The sequence below is a fragment of the Typopeltis vanoorti genome, chromosome 16 (assembly GCF_054136105.1).
Source record: "Typopeltis vanoorti isolate ZY-2024b chromosome 16, IOZ_Tvanoo_1.0, whole genome shotgun sequence".
Taxonomy (NCBI): Eukaryota; Metazoa; Arthropoda; class Arachnida; order Uropygi; family Thelyphonidae; genus Typopeltis; species Typopeltis vanoorti.
The window spans coordinates 57,240,694-57,263,060 of NC_143564.1; the positions used below are offsets into that span (position 1 = coordinate 57,240,694).

The 22,367-nt window shown below is 37.8% G+C and overlaps 1 protein-coding gene across 1 annotated transcript in view; it reads right to left on the minus strand.

Moving 5' to 3' along the window:
• LOC150098038 (uncharacterized) overlaps positions 1 to 16,756 on the minus strand; it is a 108,088-nt gene extending 91,332 nt beyond the window's left edge. Inside the window, exon 1 of the mRNA XM_090406439.1 lies at positions 16,370 to 16,756. Within this exon, the coding sequence (XP_090262565.1) occupies positions 16,370 to 16,555 (186 nt within the window). The 5' untranslated portion in view covers positions 16,556 to 16,756. The remainder of the gene's footprint in view (positions 1 to 16,369) is intronic.
• Positions 16,757 to 22,367: the final 5,611 nt, after the last annotated feature.

Consider the following 22,367-nt stretch of genomic DNA (forward strand, 5'->3'; position numbering starts at 1 on the left):
ATACTCACTGAACATTTCCATATCTTCAGCAGACGTTCCGTCTCCAGCAACTACATTCACTCTTTCTTCTGCTAGTGAATAACTGTAGAATATCCTAGGGTTTTGCTTTACCACCTCAGCCAAACTTCTTCCTCACCAGTTGTTAGAAGTTTTCCCATTTGGTTATACTATAAATTAAAGATGCCAAGAAATTATATTCTTGGTTTAATGCTTTATCCAAGTAGCAAACAAAGTTTGCACCTGGAGTATTTTCAGGACTGAGCAACTCGTATATAGAAGCTAATGATTTCACATCACTTGCCATAGTATCCCATAATGCAAAGCACATATCCTTATGTATATGTATAAAGCATTATGGGAATGGTCACTACCCATAGTGGTTTTGACCTTTACTGAGGTCTCATCAGTGGGAGCCAGATCCAGAAGTGATACCAAGGTTGAAGTAATGCAGAAGTCATATTTTCATATACAAGTAGCCAAAAGGTGTCACATCTTATTATTAAATTACTCTGAATTAGAGATAAAAGTTTTTCCACTTGGGTATCGCTCCCACTGATGAGACCTCAATAGAAGTCAAAATCGGTCTAGGTAGTGAAACTTCCCATAATGCATAACATCATGCATATTCGTAAGGATATGTGCTTTACGTTATGGGATACTAAGGCAAGTGATGTGAAGTCATTAGCTTCTATATACGAGTTGCCCAGTCCTAAAAATACTTCAGGTGCAAACTTTGTTTGCTTATGCTTGGATAAAGGAGTACACCAAGAATATAATTTCTTGGCCTCTTTAATGTATAGTATAACCAAGTGGAATAATAACAACATATTGTCAGAGAAATTCAACATTTCCACAGGTTTAAAACAAGAAGATTGATATCACCTATATTATTCAACATAGCTTTGGAAAAAGTAATTCAAGAAACAACTAAAAGTACTGTATCATGCTCTGCATCATTCCTGGGGTACAAAGAGGATATTGATATCATAGGAAAAAGTGCAGATGATAACTGAAACTTTTATAAACCTTAAAACCTCTTCCGAAAAAATAGGTCTTAATATTAACCAAAATAAAACAGAATATTTAAAAGTATCTAGAGATAATGATCTCAATAAGCCATCAGCTATTCAGTTCGCTGACATGATATGGAAAAACTCAATACAATTTAAATATCTAGGCACTATAATAACTAAAGATAAGATCCATAGGGAAATAAAGATGAGAATCCAAGCGGGTAATAAATCATATTTTTTACTTCAGCACCTCCTCTCATCTAGAAATCTGTCATACGAATCTAAAGTAAATATTTACAGAATGCTAATTAGACCAGTTGTATTATGCCAGCCTGATTGGCCGAGTGGTTAACTTATCCGCTCTCCAGGCAAAAGGCTGTCGGTTCGAATCCCGCCGTGGGCATGGATGGTTGTGATTGTCTGTGAAAATACTAGTGGTGGTGGTGATGTGCGGTAGATGGTGATGATAGTTGCGGTTCGTTGTAGTTAGGGCTCCCTGCACTCCCCCCCCCCTCCCCATACCCACGGGAGCGACCCTAAAGGGGGAAAAAAAAAAAAAAAAAAAACACTAGAAAAAATTTTCAAAAAATCTTTGGCACGTGGCAGTGAATTTGAGCTGTGCAGAAGAAAGTGCTTTTTAATCGGTGAATAGTCCGCTTTTTTCCCCGTTTTTCTACGTTTTTGAGTGCTAAATTGTTTCTCTGAATACGAGTGTACTTCAGTGGTTGTTTTGTTTTTTGTGAAAGTTAGTTGCTGTCTCGATATAATATATTTTGGTACCGTCGGAATCGAACGTGTAACGGTGGAAGACAAAACGAAGCTAAGTTACTGTATTTAGTTATATTTCATTTTGTTTAATTATATTTAGTACTTAAATGTTCTGATGTTTGTACTTTTTTTCCCCTCTTATTTATTAATTGAATAATTATTAAAGATTTACGCTACTCGGCAGTAAGGAATGATGGTGGATTCAGCAGCAGTCGCAAGTGGCATAATGCCAAGTCCTCCGCCATTTAAGAACTCAATTATTAGCAATATCATAAGGGACTTTGTGGCATGCAGTACTTGCGGCATGTATGCGTCTCGGGAATTACATATGTGGCTTGTTAAAGAGAGTGGAGAGCATATGTGCGCAAAATGCAGGCAGTTGGAGGAAATAAGTACATTAGATATATCGATATCCGACTTTGTTGCTCCAGGAATGGGGAATGAATGTAGGAAGACAAGTAGTGTGATAGGAGAGAATGAGAAAATAATAGTTGATAGTGTGGAAGGTGTGAGTGACTGTGAAAGTTTAGGAGATGGTTTTGTTTGGGAGAGTGAATTTAGATTAAGAGTGACTGACCTGCAGAGGGAGATAGATGAGTTGAAAGAGGAGGTGGAATGTCTTGTGAATGAGAGCAGAAGTATGAAAGATAAGATTAGGAGAATGGAAGAGATAAATGCAAGGCGAATCAGAGTAGGAGAGAGAGAGAATTTAGGGAGTATGAGTGAGAGGTATGGGGGTGCTAGAAGAGGAGAGAATGGAAACAGTAGAAGAGAGGGAATGAGAGAGAGGTATGGGAATGCTAGCAGACGAGAGGATGGAAACAGTAGGAGAGACGGAATGAGAGAGAGATGTAAAAGTGCTAGAAGAGGAGAGAATGGAAACGGTAGGAGAGATGGAATGAGAGAGAGGTATGGGAATGCTAGAAGACAAGAGGATGGAAACAGTAGTAGGAGAGACAGAATGAGAGAGGGATATGGAAGTGCTAGAAGTGGAGAAAATGGAAACAGTAGGAGAGAGGGAATGAGAGAGATGTATGGGAGTGCTAGAAGAGGAGAGAATGGAAACAGTAGAAAAGAGAGGTATGGGAATGAAAGAAGAGGAGAGAATGGAAACAATAGGAGCGAGGGAATGGTACGAGGTATAATGTATGGTGACTCAATGATCCGTGGTGTTCAAGATAGGATGCGTGAGGAGTGTTTGCCAGGAGGAACAATAGAAAGGGTGGCTATGGCAATTAAGAGAGGTGAAAGGGTGGATGAGATGATTGTGATGGTAGGAACGAATGACTTGAGTGGTAATGTAAGTCGGGCAGCGAGAGATATGAGATTTTTGCTTGAGACTGTACGGAAAAAGACAGAGAGAGGAAAAATAGTGTGCGTGTTGCCTAGGTATGATAATGATGAGCTGAGCAGAAGAGCGGTGATATTGAATGGCATAATAGCGAGAATGTGTGACAAGAGAGGACTGGTATATGTGGATGCTTGGAGTGCATTTGAGGAAAGAGAGGAATTGTATGCGAGAGAATGTTTACATTTGAATGAGGAAGGACGTAGGCATCTGGAGAGATTGCTGTTCTGAACGAGTCAGTGTGTCCCAGGGAGGATGATAGCAGGGTTGGCCTCTTGTGGGAATGGATACTTGAAAGAAGGGAGACAATGTCAGGTAACACTGAGCCCAGTGGAGTCTAGAAGGGATAATGCTGGGTATAGAAACAATGGCATTTATATGCTTTATACTAATGCCAGGAGTATCCGGAATAAGGGAGAGGAATTGGTGGCGCAGATAGCATCAGCCTGGCCAAAAATTATTGGGATCACTGAGACATGGTTGACAGAAGGGGATATAACAACAGGAATAGAAGTCGCTGGGTATAGCATTTTTCGTCAGGATAGGAGGGGAAAGCGTGGTGGTGGGGTACTGCTTATGATAAGTGATGACCTATGTCCTCTAAGAGTGGAGAATGTGGAAGGAAGTGAGACAAATGATTTTGAGAGTGTATGGTGTGAGGTAGAGGTAGGCAAGACAGGATATTTAGTAAGGTGTTGCTACAGACCCAGGAGCACAGAGGATGGGGACCAGGAGATGTTTAGACAGCTAAGTTTGGCAAGTGCAAGAAGAATGATTGTTATGGGAGATTTTAACTTCAGTAGTATAAATTGAAGAGAGGAAGATGCATGTAGCAATAAGGGAATGGAATTTCTAGAATTCTTGAGGGACAAATGTCTTAGGCAACATGTAACAGAGGGAACAAGAGGTTCAAAAGTTTTGGATTTGGTTATAGCATCAGAAGAGTTGATAATAACTGAGTTGACGTCTCTCCCACCAGTTGGAGAGAGTGACCATATGGTGTTGACTTGGAAAATGAATAGACATGCAGGAGTATCAAAGAGACGGGAACTTATGTGGAATTATAAGGCAGGTGATTACGATAGTCTTAGACGTCGACTTCGGGAAGTTTCAGGGAGGGACGAATTGGAAGGCCGGGATATCACTAGTGCGTGGGAAATTGTGAAAGAATATTTGTTATCAGCAATGGTAAGTTGTATACCACGAGTGAAGAAGAGGAGGACGCAATTTGGAGTAAAGTGGATGACAAACAATATTAAACAGGAATTGCATGTGAAAAAGAGGCTATGGAAGAGATATAAGGAGACAGGTGAAGAGATGCATGAGGAATATAAGACACAGGCCAGAAGAGTGACTAGTGTGGTAAGGAAAGTGAAACTGGAATATGAGAGGAGATTGGCCCTAAGATTCAAAGAAAATCCTAGGGAATTTTTTAGCTATGTGGCCAGTAGGAGGAGAAATGACTGTGGAAGAATGATATTGTGGGATAAAAATGGGAATAGAGTGACTGATGCAGAGGATGTAGTGGAATTGTTCAATGAACACTTTATTGGAGTATTTCATCCCAGAGGAGTCAGTTTTAATGCTAGAGGGAAAGGACTGGTTCGAGGTCTGGAGGTACAGGAGGAGAGTGTGTTTCAGATACTGAGTACTCTGGATGTCAGTAAAGCTGTGGGACTGGATGGTATTTCACCACAAGTTTTGAGAGAATGTGCTAGGGAATTGACAGTGCCTTTAACGTGGCTTTTCAATGAAAGTCTGGCTTTGGCAAAGGTACCCAGGGAACGGAAGGAAGGTAAGATAGTGCCATTACATAAGGGTGGTAACAGACTGGAAGTGTCTAATTATAGGCCAGTCTGTGTGTCATCAGTAGTTGTTAAGATCTTGGAGAAAGTAGTGATGGACCGTATACAGCATTGGGCAGATGAGGGTAATGTTATCTGTGAGAATCAACATGGATTTGTGAAAGGACGCTCTTGTTTTAGCAATATGCTAGCCTTTTATAATAAAGTTACAAGAACATTAGATGAGGGAAAAGCATATACTGCAATTTTCTTAGACTTGGCGAAGGCATTTGACAGGGTGCCACATGATAAGCTGATATTTAAGTTGCAGCACATGGGTCTGGATGTCAGATTGGTCAACTGGATTCAGAATTGGCTGTCTGATAGGTATCAGAGAGTTGTGTATGGTGGAGCAGTTTCCAGGTGGCAGAGGATTACAAGTGGGGTCCAACAGGGCTCAGTACTAGGACCTATATTGTTCAACCTTTATATCAATGACATAGCTAGTGGATTGCAGGGGGATATTCATTTGTTTGCGGATGATGCGAAGCTGGGAAGGATTATTAGTAATAGTGCAGATGTGGTAGCCCTGCAAGAGGATTTAAATAAGCTAGATAGATGGGCAAATGAATGGGGGTGTCAGTTTAATGCAGCAAAATGTGAGGTCTTGAGGTTTGGGAAATATCGATGGGATGCCGCATACTATATGGGAGGAGTTATACTGGAGGAAGTAGGGGAGACAAGAGATCTGGGGTTGATGATTGATAGTAACCTGAAGTTTAGGGGACATATTGCAAAGGTGGTGAAGGTAACACAGAGGATTGCTGCTATTATGAGAAGGACACTGACCTGCAGAGATAAGAGGGTTATCATTCCGTTGTATAAGTCTCTGATCAGACCACACTTGGACTATTGTTCTCAGATTTGGTCCCCAGGATTTGAAGGGGATAAATTAACGGATGACAAAGATGGTTTCAGGACTGTACAATGATAGTTATGAGGATCGGCTGAGAGAATGTGGACTGCAGAGTTTAGTGGATAGAAGAAGGAGAGGTGATATGATTGAGACTTTTAAACTGTTGAGAGGTGGTTACAGGGTTGACACTGGGGAGTTCTTTCGCTTGGTTGAACAGCGGGAAGGAGTGATGACAAGAGGCCATCCCTGGAAGTTACGAAAGGAAACTGTGAGCAAGAGGGTAAGGAGTGGTTTCTTTGTGTGGAGGGTGGTTGAGCCATGGAGTGCATCCTGATGGAGTGGTGGGAGCGAGAACGGTCAGTGAGTTTAAAGAGTGGTATGATAGACTTTGTGTTTCTAAGTGGGGGGGGACCTCCCCTCGATGAGTCTTGACAGACTTTATGTCTTAGGAAGGACCTCCCTCGATGAGTCTTTTGACTCCTTGGAGGCCTGAATAATAATAATAATTATATGGTGCAGAGACATGGAATATAACAAAGCTGATGAAGATAAATTACAAAACTTTTGAAAACAAATCTTAAGAAAAATATTTGGCCCGATTAAAGATCCTGTGATAGATGTATGGAGAGGGCGAACAAATAAAGAACTCTATGAACTTTATAAGAAGCCACTAATGATGAACAAAATCAGAGCTAATCGCATCGGATGGTTAGGACAAAAATTGTGAAAGACAGAGGTGCGAGTATGGCCACAAAAGTTAGAATTGCCAAAGCAATGGTATTTCCAGTCATGATGTATGGCTGTGAAAGCTGGATTATTAAGAAAGACAGAAAGTGAATTAATTCATTTGCATTATGGGTGTGGAGGAGACCATTAAGAATTCTATGGACTACAAGAATGACCAATAAGAAGGTTTTAGAGAATGTAATGACAGACTGCTCCCTGGAGGGGATGATTGAAAAACAGAAGTTGATGTACTTTGGACATATTATGCGAACTGATGAATAATTGTTAAAGGCTGTTATGTTCAGGAGGATTGAGGGAATGAGCAGAAGAGAAAGACCACAAAAGAGCTGGATGGACAACATAAAAGAACTTAGCAACTTGAACTTACAAGAGGGTCTTTGTTCACAGGATCATCAACTGGATGGCACATAACAACAACAACATACTAGAATCAAAAGATGGCATCTGGGAATAACAAAAATGAATTTCTTGAGTCAACTATTTTAGGCAGTATGTACAGGTGGACAAATGAGGATTGAGTGTCTTAGATCTAATCAATCATTTCACCAGAGGATGAGATTGAGTGAGGTATCACATTTTCCTCCAGCTGGGAAGGATGATCATGAATTGGTTACCTGGGTGGTTGCCAGCCAGCCATATGTAGATTTCCTGCAAGGAAAGGATATATGCGAATTATAAGGCTGGTGATTATGAAGGCTAAGGAACAGTCTGGAATGAGATAAATGCTGCTTGGACACCGACCAAGAGAAACAATGTGTGAATACATAAATATCTCACAAACATTTTACTTATTATGTTCATTTTCTACAGTATTATGTATATGGAATGCAAATTTCATTAATGAAGAATACTTTTTTTTTTTTTTTGTTATATGATAAAGTAATCTAAAACATATATTGTATGTTTTCGCATTTAGTAATGATGCTTAGTATACCGGAGCCACCATGTGGTTTAGTGGTAGTGATATGAAATGATATTTAAGTAGTTAACTTGCTTACTGTATGTATTTTGTAATACTTAAGGAATAAGAGAAATGTTGTATGTATATTATTCGTATGTTTGTTTATAGTAGTGTTTGTACGTCACACTATTACTGTGCAATGTGCAAGCAGTGTAGAGCGGCAGCCATTTTGTCACTTGAGTTTCACTTTGAATCTCAGTGATGGGCATGCACGTTAGTGGTTGTTATTGAGAACAGCTGTCGCTGGGTAACCAGAACACTAGTCAGCAAAGAGTAAGCAAGCAGAGCCAAAAAAAAGTCAAATAAACTACCAAGTTATGTTTTGTAATCTCGGAAAAGTTTCTATATGCATCTTTAACTACTCTCCAAGGAGGAACTATGAAGTTAATAATTGAAGGGAAGTATAAAGTATCTAGCCTTAGTATATGGGAAGCAAGTAGTATATGTTTCAAGATGCAAGATGGAATCTGTAGCAAAGTTCCTTTTATTGGAAGTGATTTTGGAACTGCTTAATTAATGTATTCCTATTGTTTGAGGGGATTATTTTTTGTATATATTTATATGTTTACAGTAATTATTTTAATTATTATAAAGTTGAGCTTCATTCTTTGGATAAATACAATATGCTGATCTGGAAGTCAATGCTCATCACATATGAATCTGAAATATTCTAACCAACAGAAATAAAATTATATATAAAACAATATTATCTTACTTCACAACTGACTTTAATATATAGGTTGGATATAATGGAGTAACAAAGCTTAAAATATAACAAACATATTCTGGAGATCAAAAGAATAAGGTAGGTATCGAGTGGATGAATGACGAAATTAAACATGAAATCTGGAAGAGGGCACTGTTGAGGTATCAGAAGATGAATAATGGCAACAATATTGAGTCACACATAAAAAAGTACAAAGAACAGGCTAGGAAGGTAACTCAGTTGGTAAGGATAACAAAAGTGCAGCTTGCGCAGAAATTAGAAAATCAGGTCAAGAAAAATCCCCGAGGTTTGTTTTTTTTTCTTTTTAAAGAATGATTATAGTAAGATGATGTTAATGGATGAAAATAGTAGGTTGGTAACTGCTGAAGTCATGGTGTTTTATTCTCAGTTTCATAGTGAGAAGCTCAAGTGTAGAGAGAGTGGGAGAAGGTGGCTTACTGGTTAGCAAACAAGAAGTATATGAAGAGTTAAGTAAGCTTGGTATCAATAAGACAATAGGACTTGATGATATATCACCATGATCTTAAGGGAATATTCCAGGGAGTAAGTGTCAGCCTTGGCATACCTGTTTAACAAGTCTTGCAACAGCACAAGTCCCAAAGGAGTGGAAGGAAGTAAAATTGTTCTTCACAGAAGTGGTGATAAAGCTACAAATTACAGACTAATCTGTATATTTGGAATTGTAATTAAGGTATTGATAATACCTTAACTACAATTAAGATTGGTGAGAGCTAAGATACAGAAGTAGGTTAATAAGAGCTGTATTCTCTGCGATTCTGAGCATGGATTTGTTAAAGGGGGGGGGGGGAGCATAGTACAATAACAAGGTGATGAATGCAGTGGACAATGCAGATGTATATAGAATGGCATACCTAGATTTTGCAAACTTTTGACGAATGCCACAAAAATTGGTAACTAAATTGTTTCAGATGGGATTGGATACTAGATTAGCAAGTTAGATAGGTATCAGAAAGTTGTACATGAGGATGCAGTATCCCTAATGATTAAAGTCATTAGTAGTGTACTGCAGGGGTTCTGTTTTGGAGAAACTGTTAACTTGTATATTAATGACACTAGGATGGGTTTAACTGGAGATTATTATTATGGGCAACTCCAAGGAGTCCTTAGACTCATTGAGGGAGGCCCTAAACATCATGTCAAGAACAACTATTCAACATTCACACAGTATCCATCATAGTTTTCTTTGAACTCATTTACAGTCATGGCACCCACAACAAACTCTGGCAGCTTATTCCACTCATTCACCACTCTCCAAGTAAAAAACCTAGTTCTAACACTCCTTCTAACTACACTCTTGCTCAGTTTCCATGGATGGCCATAAGTTCTCCCACCACCAGACCTGTTCTGAAAAATTTCCTCTGAATTAATCTTGTAAAAATCCTTCAGCAATTTAAATGTCTCAATCATATCACCCCTTTTTTCTGCCTATCAACCAATTTCCGTAACCCACAGATCTTTGACCTGTTCTCGTAAGGTTCATTCCATAGACCAGCTATCATCTTGGCCACTCACCTCTGGATCCTCTTTACCTCCTCCCTATCAAGAAGAAACCCTGGCACCCAGATCTGGACACAGTTGAGATGTTATCAAGGTGGGATCTTATCAAGGCTCGATAAAGAGGAATAATAACTTGCTCGTCAAAGTATTCTTCAGTAACCAAGTGATCTGATGAGCCGATTTAGCAACTTTTGCTACGTGTCCCCTAAACTTCAACTCCCTATCAACACTCCCAAATTTCTGGCTTTGTCAATCTCCTGGAGTACAGTTCCACCAATGTAGTATACTGCTGCTAATCTTTTCATCCCAAAATGTATAACCTTATATTTTGCTACATTAAACTGACATCCATTCTCCTTAGCCCGGTCTTCAAATCTATCCAAATCAGCCTGCAAAATTCTGACATCGTGTGCATTCATTATTGCTCTACCCAACTTTGCATCATCAGCAAATAAATGAACAGTTCCTCTCAGATCCTTTCCTATATTGTTAATGAACAAAATAAATAGCAAAGGTGTTAGCACAGTCCAGCAGTATCACTGTAAACCAATTACCCTTATCAAGTTCAGCCGTCACTGTATTATAAAACGTGAGCAAGTTACTGAGGCATGATCTACCCTTGACAAAATCATGCTGTCCCCCATACAGTATCCCATTTTCATCTATCCATTCCTGTATTTTGCTCTTGACTACTTTCTCCAAAACCTTGACGACTCCTGATGTGCTGATTGGTCGGTAATTTCCAATAGCAGTCTTGGAGAAAAGAGGGTGGAAAGAGGGAGAAATAAACTATTTCTCCCTCTTTCCACCCCTTTGGGACTAACCCAGAGCTGAGACTTAAATTAAACAATATGGTCAAGGGCACTGACAATTCCTTTGCTGCTTCAAGTAAGACTCGAGCATATACCATCCAATCCCACAGATGTATTCTTAAGGTTCTGTAATATACTATTCACCTCAATTCCTGTATAGCCATTGGTTCACTCATTCCTACAATATCACTGCCTGGATGATATACTCTTGGAAAGTGTTTGCTTAGTAATTATACTATTTCAACCGATTCAGTTACCTCCCTACCATCGGCATTCCTTAAAATCATTCTGCAGTATACATTTTTTCTTTTACTTGCAGCATATTGAAAGAACTGTTTGGGATTCTCTTTAGCTTGCATTGCTAATTTCCTTTCATAATCTGCTTTTGCTTTTCTTGCTACACTAGTTACCCTTCTGGGCTGTGCTTTGCACAAGAGAGATATACAAGTGTTTGCAGATGATGCAAAACTGGAGAGAACAACAAAGAATTAAGCAGATGTGGCCTTACAGGAGGACGTGAATGGATTGCATGAGTGGGCATGTGAGTGTAACAGTCAGTTAATTGTTTCAAAGTGAAAGGTTTGGAAATTTGGTAGGCAATAATGGGATGAAAATATATACTTGGTGAAGAACCTTTGAAGACAGAGGAAATAGGAGATCTGGGAGTAGTGGTGGAAGGCATGGACCTGAAGTACAGGGAATCACAATGCAAACTGCAAAGTCATCACAATGGCAAGAGGACCTTGATATACAGGAAAGCAAGTCAAGGTCCTCTGCAAAGGGGTTATGATTCTATTATATAAGTTTTGATCTAGAACAGTTGATTAGCTCTGTATGTGATGGTGTATGTGTACCTCCCACAATTAGGCTGATTGGCACAAGAAGGCACATCACGGAAGGTTGTTCACCAGTGATTTAAAACAAAGGCGCATGTGCACACACACACACACACACACACAAGTATTAACTGGTGTGATATGATTTGTCAACATACTCCATTAATGTGGGTGATAGCCAAAGAGAGTAGAGGTTTTTTTTTTTTTTTTTTTGCATTACATATGATTCATGCAATTGCTTTGTTTGCATCAATTGTCTATGCTGCAGTTAATTGTTTTCTAGGTAGTAGTGGTATGTACAGTATACAATGTGATGCAAGAAAGCAGCATTTACTTAGCATTAACATCAGAATACAAACAGAATCTTCAAGAAAGAGTGTTTTGCTCCTGAGGAGTCTGTTAGTATCAATGGTCCCATGCAACCAGTGGTGAGCTATGGAAATTTTAACAAAGGGCTCGCATCATCGAAAAAAAAAAAGCCATATTTCACACAAAAACTTTTATTAGCACAGCTTGTGCACAAATTCCAATCAAAAAGTGTGAGAGGACAATCAACCTCTAAAAGCTATCATTCTTAAACAAATATTTCATGATCTAAACATGAAATATTTGCACAGAATGAACTGTGTTAATTTATCTTACATAAGAAAAACATTTTTTAACTATCAAAATATAATAAGAATGAAATCTTTTATAAAACATTTGATTGGCTACCAGAAGGGAGAAGAGTAAACATAGCACATGCACTTATTTTATTTTCAGACCTGGCCACATTCGTTATAGAGGAGTTGAAACAATAATTCCAAATAATCTATACACTGCCGAATTTTTTGTTAGGTTACCATATGAGTTTGTCGCTTACCATGCTTCAAAAAAAAAATTTTTTTTTGAAAAAATAAAACTCTGTTTGCTTACACTTGAATAAAGGATTAAACTAAATTTATTATAGTCTAACCAAGTAGGGAAAAAACTTCCAACATCTTTCTCTTATCCAGAGTAATTTAATATTAAGATGAGACACCTTTTGGCAACTCGTATAGGTAAATATGACTTCTCCATTACTTCCACCTTAGTATCACTATCTGTGGGTCTGGCTCCCACTGATGAGACCTAAATAAAGGTTGAAACTGGTCTGGGTAGTGGCTCTTCCCTTAATGCATAGCATTATACATGTCCATAAGGAGATGTGCTTTGCATTATGGGAGATACTAAGACAAGTGATGAAAGCTTAGTCCACCTTTACCATTTCCATTTCCCAAGTTTAAAGATTAGGAGAGAGAGAGATCTGTGGAAATGGAAGAACAATATAGAGCAAAATGCAATGAAGTGAAGAAGATGGTTAGGAGAGACAAATCAAAATGAGGATATCAATAAATACTTTGGTGAATACAGAACAAGTATATAAAATGATCAGAAACATCAACAAGAAATGGAGTAAAGGCAGAGAGCCATAAATAATGAAAATGGTCAAATCTTGATGAACAAAGAAGATATAGGAGAGAGGGAGGGAGGGAGGAAAAGAGAGAGAGAGAGAGATGGACAAGATACTGCTCACAGTTATATAAGACACAGAGAGATGTTCAGGTCCAACTGATGAAAATATCACCACCATGCACAGATGGAAGAACAGATATACTGAGGGATGAGGTTGCAAAGGCAGTATAACAACTGAAAAACTATAAAAGTCCTGGGAATGATGAGATCACTGGAGAGATGTTGAAACAAGGTGGCAAAATGATAATAGATGTACTGTAACAGTTATGTAACATGGTATTGAAAGAAGGCAACACCAAAGAAATGGAAAAGATCAATTTTAATACCTATTCCCAAAAATGGACTGCAAAAATTACAGAACAGTGGGAAAAGTACTTATGATGATATTAACAGAAATATTAAGAAAACTTATGGGAGAAAATATGGAAGATGAGCAAGCAGGATTTAGAAGAGACAAAAGTACTGTGCACCAAATACTAATGTTAAGATTAACTGTGGAAAAAGCACTATGTAAAAATAAAAATGTTTATACTTGTTTTGTTGACTTCCAGAAAGCATTTGACAGTATAGATCAGAAAGTGGTGCAGATCATACTTGAATTTCAAAACAAGTGATATCTCTTGCAGAACATCAATGACAATGCAGAAGCTGCTGTGAGAAATTGTGGAGAAATAAGATGGTTCTGGACAACAGGAGGCACAAGACAAGGCAACCAAATATCCCCAAGCATCTTTATTCTGCTTTACAAAGAGCAATGGATGTCATAAAGGTTAGTATAAGGGGAATTTCAATTCAGGGTACTACGATAAACAACTTCCAATTTGCAGATGACATGTTATTGATGAAGATGAACTAGAAAGAACAGTCCTGAATTTAAGCAAAGAAGGAGAGAGAGAGAGAGAGAGAGAGATAGGCTGATAATGAACATTGATAAAACAAAAAACAATGCTATTCAGAGAGAAGCGGATGAAAAAGCAATTAAAGGTCAATGGACAAGAGCTGGAAGAGATTAGGAACTTAACATACTCAGGAAGTAACATGACACATGATTTAGACTGTAGGAAAGAAAACCTACAGGCAATGGACAAGATATGGAAAAGTAAATCAGTGAGCATTCCGATAAAGCTGAGACTACTAAAAACATGCATATTCACAAGTGCTCTGTATGGTTAATGGTCAAAGACTCTAAGACAAATATTGGCTTTCAAAAGAATATATTATGGAAAAATTCTTTCAATTGGATGGGTACAAAAGGTAACAAATAAAGAAACTGTATCAAAGTAAACTTCAAAGAAAATCTAATGCAGAATATAATTATTATTACGGGCAACTAAAAAGAGTCCCTAGACTCATCGAGGGAGGCCCTGAACATCATGTTCATCAACTATACAACATTCACACAGTATCTATCATGCTTTGCCTTGAACTCATTCACAGTCATAGCACCCACAACAGACTCTGGCAGCTTATTCCACTCATTCACCACTCAAAGTAAAAAACCTAGCTCTAACATCCTTACTAACCACACTCTTGCCCAGCTTACATGGATGGCCTCCCACCACCAGTCCTGTTCTCAAAAATATCCTCTGAATTAATCCCATAGAAACCCTTTAATAAGAATATCTTTAATAAGAAACCCTTTAATTTGAATATCTCAATCATATCCACCCTTTTCCACCTATCAACCAATTTCTGCAACCCACAAATCTTCAACCTGTTCTCATAAGGTTCATTCCATAGACCTGCTATCATCTTGGTCACTCGCCTCTGGATCCTCTCCACCTCCTCCCCATCTAGAAGAAACCCAGGCGACGAAATCTGGGCACAGTAGTCGAGATGGGGTTTTATCAAGGCTTGATACAGAGGAACAATAACTTGCTTGTCTGCTCATCAAATCATTTGGCTGGTAAAAATATGTATTTTTTTACCAGCCAAGTGATTTGATGAGCTGATTTTGCCACTTTTGCAATGTGCTCCCCTAAACTTCAACTCCCTATCCACCAACACTCCCAAATCCCTGGCCTCATCAATCTCCTGGAGTACAGTTCTACCAATGTGGTATACTGCTGCTAATCTTTTCACCCCAAAATGCATAACCTTACATTTTGCCACATTAAACTGACATCCATTCTCCTTAGCCCAGTCCTCCAATCTATCCAAATCATGCTGCAAAATTCTGACATCACCTGCATTCACTATTGCCCTACCCAACTTTGCATAATCAGCAAACAAATGAACTGTTCCTCTCAGATCCTTTCCTATATCGTTAATGAACAAATTAACGATATAGGAAATTCTAGTCACAGGTCATCTTTTGGACTCTACTCCTGAATAAACTACTCTCTGATATTTCTCCATAATTCAAAGGAAGCTAAAGTTTCTGGACATATTTGCAGTGGATAACAGTAGAAAGATCAAAACCTTAACGCCTGGTACAATGGATGATATAAATAGAAGAGGACAGCCAAAGCAAGAGTGGGTAGATGATGTGGAAAGAGTTTGCAGGATTTCAGTCATCTGGTGGTGGATGGTGAAACAAGCAACAGACACCAACAGGCATTAGAACTATGGGTGATGATGGGATCACTGTTATATCTCATATCGTATATAGCATGCCATTTGTTACTATTTTTATTTTATTTAATTATTGTAGCTTGATATTTTTATCTGTATAATGCTTATGATAACACTTCCATGTATCTGTCATAGAGTTCTGTTGATTTCTAGGATTTGAGAGAGAGAGAGGAGTTCTATACTCGCATATCTATTCTGTACTCATGCCTCCCTAGCCATAGTTCACATACATGAAGGAGAGTAGGACCTGGGAGAAAAGCCATTCGTGGACTTCCTTCCCTTTTGCATAGTTCTGGTTTTACTCAGAGTGGAATGGGCTTAGCTTCTCTGCTTTCTTAAAAATATATCACCTGACTTTGGGAAACTTTTATATGATTCTTCTGCATTATTTATGTACATGTATGAATATTTCAGTCATTATGCAATAAAAATTGTTAGTGCCAAAAACAGGGGAATTCATTTAGATTCTCCAGTGATGTGTTCTTACCAGCTTCTGTCGTGAATTACAACTGCAGTTTGAAACTAAAAGGCCAATATGTGTGTGTGTGGTGGTGGTGGGGAGGAAAGGATTTTTAGCCCTCAATCAATTTATACGAAATGTCCAACCTCCACCCATATTACTCTTACATGGGTCTCATACGGACGTGGTAGGATTTTACCATCCGACAAAACAAGCACTCAGCACAGAACACACGCAATTAACGTAGACGTAATGACAAAACGTGAAAAAGAATGTCTCGACACGAAATTCCGAAATTAGCATGTCATGCTATTCCTTACCTTTCAGTGGGAGTAATTTATTAAAAACTATGAAGCCTACTGGCTTCATAGTTTTGGTAGCTTCGACCATAATCCTAAACATGACTCTTACCTGATTATTCGATGCATAAGGATAAACAGATATCATTAATTCATGATTTTGTAATAGCGGTAAACACTTCCCAGTGGTTAAGACACAGAACCTTGAATATAACCCAATCTGGAAAACGTTTCCATTTTTAAGCATACAACTTTTACCATAAAGGAAAAAGTTTAAATTACGAAGACTTCCAGCCATTAGAATTTCTAAGAAAGTTAAAGACGAAATCACATAAACATAGTAATATTGCTCAAGCGGTGTATTTTAGCTAATCTCCAAACATATTAGCGGGATTGCAGTTTCGAACTGAAAAGCACTATATCAATTCTTCAAGTCGCTAAAAAATCGCCACATGCCACAAAAACCACTCAAGTACAGCCGGTAACTTCTGTAGCAGATTTTTTTTTATTCATAAAAACACAGCCTTAATAATAACGCACGAAGTGGATAGAAGGATGACAAAGGAAAAGAGGACAGTGAATAGCACTGAATGGAAATTGAACGCCACGGTTCAATTTCCATTGGGCTCCGGTAACTAGAGGGACTTCAGAGACATCTAAATACTAGGTGTCAATTGTTATTGTTCTCCTTTTCCCCCTATCACGAATCTAGGTAAGGTGATATGTTTCGGACACAACTGAACGTTAAACAATCTCATCTTTTTCTTCGAGCCTTTCATTTTACACTATTTCTAAAGGATTACAACTTCAAATTCCGACGAATGTGATGATTTCGAGTAGAAAGCGGATACACATTGAAATTTTAGACTCGCGCACAAACTGGTCGCGTAGTAGCACGCAATGGCAAAAGGCTATGCTAATCGAACTGTGTTTGAAAGAAGCTCATTTTGTGAAGGGATAAAGTTGCAAACTTGGATGACTTGTAATGTCTCAAAGACATCAGTAGATGAGTTCACGCTGGGAAGAATTATTGGAAAACTTGTAGAAGGCAGCAAAATTACTGTTATTACCAGAGAGTGTGGAATCTAACAAAGCAGTGTGTCCAGGCTCTGAGCAGGAATCAAACCAATGGAATGTGTTCTGGACGTTTGCGAAGAAGTCGCCCTCGCTCTACCACGGTACAGGAAGACAGATTTTTAGTTCTAACAGCAAAACGTAATCGACGCGCCATGGCAGGTCATCTTGCAAGTCGGCTCCATTCAAGCAGAGTTACATGGATATTTCGACAAATTGTTAAAGGACAAAAAGCAGGGTCTCGCCTATATCTCGCAAGACGTCTGCGACCAAAAGCCTATACGCGCTTGAAAAACTGGTAGTCTGCCTCCCTTTATTCGCAGCTCATCATGGAGCACGTTTCCATAAAAATTGGACAACCAATGGGCTAATGTACTCTTTACGGACACTACAGTCAGTTTAGGCTTTTAACCGATTCTAGACGAAACTTGATTTGGAGTGAAAGTGGTACTGCTTAACATCGCTAGAATGATATTCGTTTTGTCTACAGATCGAAAAATAAATAGGGCAAGGATGAAATGGACGTGTAATGTACGGAATTAAGCAAGAAATTCATAAAAAATGATGATATGGATGGAATCTTGTGTACATAAAGATGATAATGATAAGCAGCAGGCCAGATGAGTCCTAGTATGTTATTAAATCTAAGTATGAAAATAAATTGAATGCGCAAGCTAAAGAAAATCCAAAAGAGTTATCTCAATATCCTGCAAGTAGAAGAAAGAATGTGTATGAAATAATAATTCATCTGAATGTAGATGGTGTGAGGGGCACATATGAAGAAGAGTTTGCTCAACTTATGAGTGGCATTTTGCTAAAAGCTATCAAACATTTGTATACAGTACTGAGCTCACTGCTAGCTGTTTTCACTGGATGAAGAAACTGAGGTTCATGAGAAGGAGGAATTAGGTTGCTTCCAAACTCAATAAGAATTTGATAGTAGGGGAAATGATGGAATATCAGCTCTGACACTTAAAGAGCGTTGCTCTGGTGTGTCTATTATTTTGACCAGGCTATGTAATTTGAGCCTTACAACAAGGAATATTCCACAGAAAGAAAGAATGTATGGTAATCCCATTGCATAATGGTGATGTAAACCCTGATATAGAAATTTTTTTTTAACTTGGATGTATTATGTATTCAAGATACCAAGTAATTTTTAAAAAGATACCAAGTAATTTTTAAAAAGATACCAAGTCAAATTTGCTTACTTGGGAAATAGGATAAAAAACCAAGTTTATATAAAATTACTTGGTATGTTGCATACAAAGCCTGATATATCCTTCTATCTACATATCGAAATCTCTACAGTTACTCGCATACAGAAATGGCTGACCGAGAAACAATGCTTTTCAATGAATAGCAAGGATTTATTAATGGAAGTTGATATTTGAACAATTTATTCATATTCTATAGTGATGTTCCATTGAGTTTTACAAGGGAATGTATACTATCTGATTCTTTTTTTGATTTTGCTAAAGCTTCTGACAGAATACTGCATGGAAGACTGTTCTATATATTGGAAAATATGTATGGGATTGGATATGTTGTAGCACAATGACGAGTTCTTCGTCCATTGTTATTTAATATGTCCATTAATGCCTTTGGGAAGGATTTGACAGGCTGTATACTGACAATTGCTGACTATGCAAAGATAGACAAGTAGGGTATTCAGGAATACATCTGATGCTCATACTTGCAGCATGATTTGAAGAGACTGTGATTGTTGGTATGTGAAAATGGCTGGTAGTTAATCTTAATAAATGTAATCAAACACTTTAGTGTGATAATATATATCTATTATCGTATTATATATATATATATCTAATATCGTATTTAACCGAATGTTAAATCTGGTGTGAGACAATGATGTACATTATCCCCTCTGTTATTCATTATCTATATGGATCATATTATGAAGGAAGGTGGTAATAAACATGATATCAAAATTGGAGGTGTTAATGTCAGCTCTTTGCTTTATGCGGACGATGTTATACTTCGAAATAAATCTGCTACAAGTCTGCAAGATTCTCTGACTAAATTGAATAACTCTTGTAATAGATATGGTACGAAGGCCAGCAATAAAAAGACAAAGTCAATGAAAATAGGCAGAATCATTGGAAATGTCAACTGTGTTGTGAATGAAGAACCTGTGGAACATGTAAAACATTTCAGCTACTTAGGCACGTTTTTTAGTGCAGATGGTAAATTAAATATAGAAATAGACAACAGAATCAGCAAAGCTGGTATGGTGGGGAGTCAATTGAATAAATTCATATGGAATAAGAGAGAAATTAGGCGGAACACTAAATTAGCTGTATACAAGTTAGGTTTAAATCAATTTTAACCTGTGGATCTGAGAGCTGGGTCAGAAGTAAAACACTCGACCAAAGACTAGTGACCGCAGATATGAGAGTCCTGAGAAAGATTAGAGGCGTGAACAGATGGCATCAATGGCAATATCATATTAAAAACGAGAATATTAGGAAAGAACTTGACATTGTCAGCATCCAAGAACGCATTAGCAGAGCTAATCTCAGGTGGTATGGTCACTTAAATAGAATGGGAGAGGAAAGATTTCCAAAACAAGTGTTCTCTGCCAGGTTGTCAGGAAAACGTCCCAGAGGAAGACCAAGATATAGGTGGATTGATACGGTACAAAGTGCCTTAGACGATAGAAATATAAGATCCGATAATGTTGGAGTCTCGACAAGTAACAGACTGATTTGGAGGAAAGTTGTAGATAGGAAGTTAGTAATGATGTAATTTTTTCATGTAGTACTATCATATCCTGTACACCCCTTGAGGGTACATGGCAAGAATTTGATGATGATGATGATGAATATCTATTTATATTGGTGGGATTATGCTAGAAGAAGTTGATGAGGCTAGTTATCTTAGAGTGTTAGTAGACAAGATGTTGAATGTGAGAGCTATATGACAGTGATTGCAAATATATCTCATAGAATGATTGCAATGCTGAACCTTTTCATATAACTATATGGAATTCATATTGCCCATTTATAAAGCCTTTATGAGACCTCACTAAGACTGCTGTTTCGAAATCTTGTCTTCTGGTTTCTGTGGTGATTTTGAGGTAGTGGAGAGAGTGCATAGGATTTGCTAAATTATATTAAGATTGTGCATATAATGATTATGAAGACAGAATTCAAATTTGCAGACTTCAGACACTAATAAAGAGGTGAAAAGCGAGAGAGGGAGAATATGATCGAAACTTACAAACCTCTGATAGCATCATACAGTATTTCAGGTGAGGGAATGTTTCATTTTTTGGAGGGCAGGGAAAGTATAAGAGGACATGATCAGAAGCTGAGAACGAATGCCATCAAGATAGGGATAGGTGCTTGACTTTTTTTCTTATAGAGTGGCACCTAATTGTAATGGATTACTATTGGATATTGTTTGTGTCCAGGTTGTGTGAATGATTCAAGAACAAGCATGACACCTGGTGCCTGTAGTATATGGCCTCCCTCAATAGGTCTTTGACTCCCGGGGGGAGTTTACTTATAATAATAATAACAATAAAATTCTGATTAATAATTCTTTGATTCTGAACAAAACAAAACTTGGATATGAAATTCCTAAATGTAATATTAAAATTTCCCATCTGTTGTATATAGATGATTCGAAGTTATATGGAAAATCGGCCCAGCAAATAGATTCCTTAATGAACACAGTCGTATTTTCAAACATGACATCAAAATGGAATTTGGTTTATTTAATTCGCAATTTTATCTATTAAATGGCAAAAAAAATTAATGACACTTGCAGTTTTAATTTTGATCAAGACAAATATATAAAAGCAATTTCAGTGACGAACATATACCTTGGAACAATACCTGGGACTATTTAAAGAACAGTGACATTCTCCACTCGGAAAATAAACAACAGGAGCAGTAGAACACGCCAAAAGTGCTAGAAATATTCTGAAAACAAAACTAAATGGATTAAACTCTATTAGAGCAATGATTTCTTGGCTATACCAGTGATTCGATATTCAGCTGGCATAATAGATTGGAGAAAAGAAGACCTGGACAAATTGGACCACAAAACTAGAAAACTAATGACTATGCATTATGCATTACATCCATGAAGTGATGTTGAGCAGGTGTACCTACCGAGGAAAATAGGTGGACAGGGTCTGCTGCAACTGAGACAGACTGCAGAAGAAGAAGAAATTAGCTTAAAACATTACATCGACAATAGATCTGAGCAAATACCTCAAGCTGTTACACAAGAGGCCCTTCTGAAAGCAACAGGAAAGAAATATGATTACAAAAATTACACCAAAATAATCGATATGTGCGCTGTAAAAGTAAGCCTTCGTACGGACAATTTCTTAGAAATACTAAGGACAAAATTGATGTGAACAGGACTTGGCAATGGCTACAATATAGATATATTAAAAAAGAAACAGAATGATTTATACTAGCAGCTCAAGAACATGCATTACAAACTAATGCAATTAAAGTAAAAATTTTTGAACATCAGTAATAGTAGCAAATAATGTTAATAACAGCAAAAGCAGTTAATCAGTGCCTGCAGCAAGATAGCTGAAACTGATAATAAATACCGCCATGATCAAGTGGCCAAAATAATTCCTTGGCATGTATGCAAAAATAAGGCTTTCCTACATCTGATAATTGGTGGCAGCATAAAATAGAGACAGTATTGGAAAACGAAACAGCAAAAAGTCTCTGGGACTTTCGAATACAATAGACCGGACATCACAATTATCGATCATCGACAGGTTTGGATTATTGATATAGCAGTACCCAGTGATAACAACATTAACAACAAAAACTGGAAACAATTACTAAATATCGATATCTAGGCTGTGTCTTAAACACACTAAAGTTATCCCAATAGTTATCGGTGCACATGGCGCAATTTCAAAGAAGCTATCCAACTATTTATAGTAATTAAACATCAACGAAGAGATCCCATATGACCTACAAAAACAGCATTACTTGGAACAGTCCGTATTTTTATGACGCTACCTGACAGACTATTCT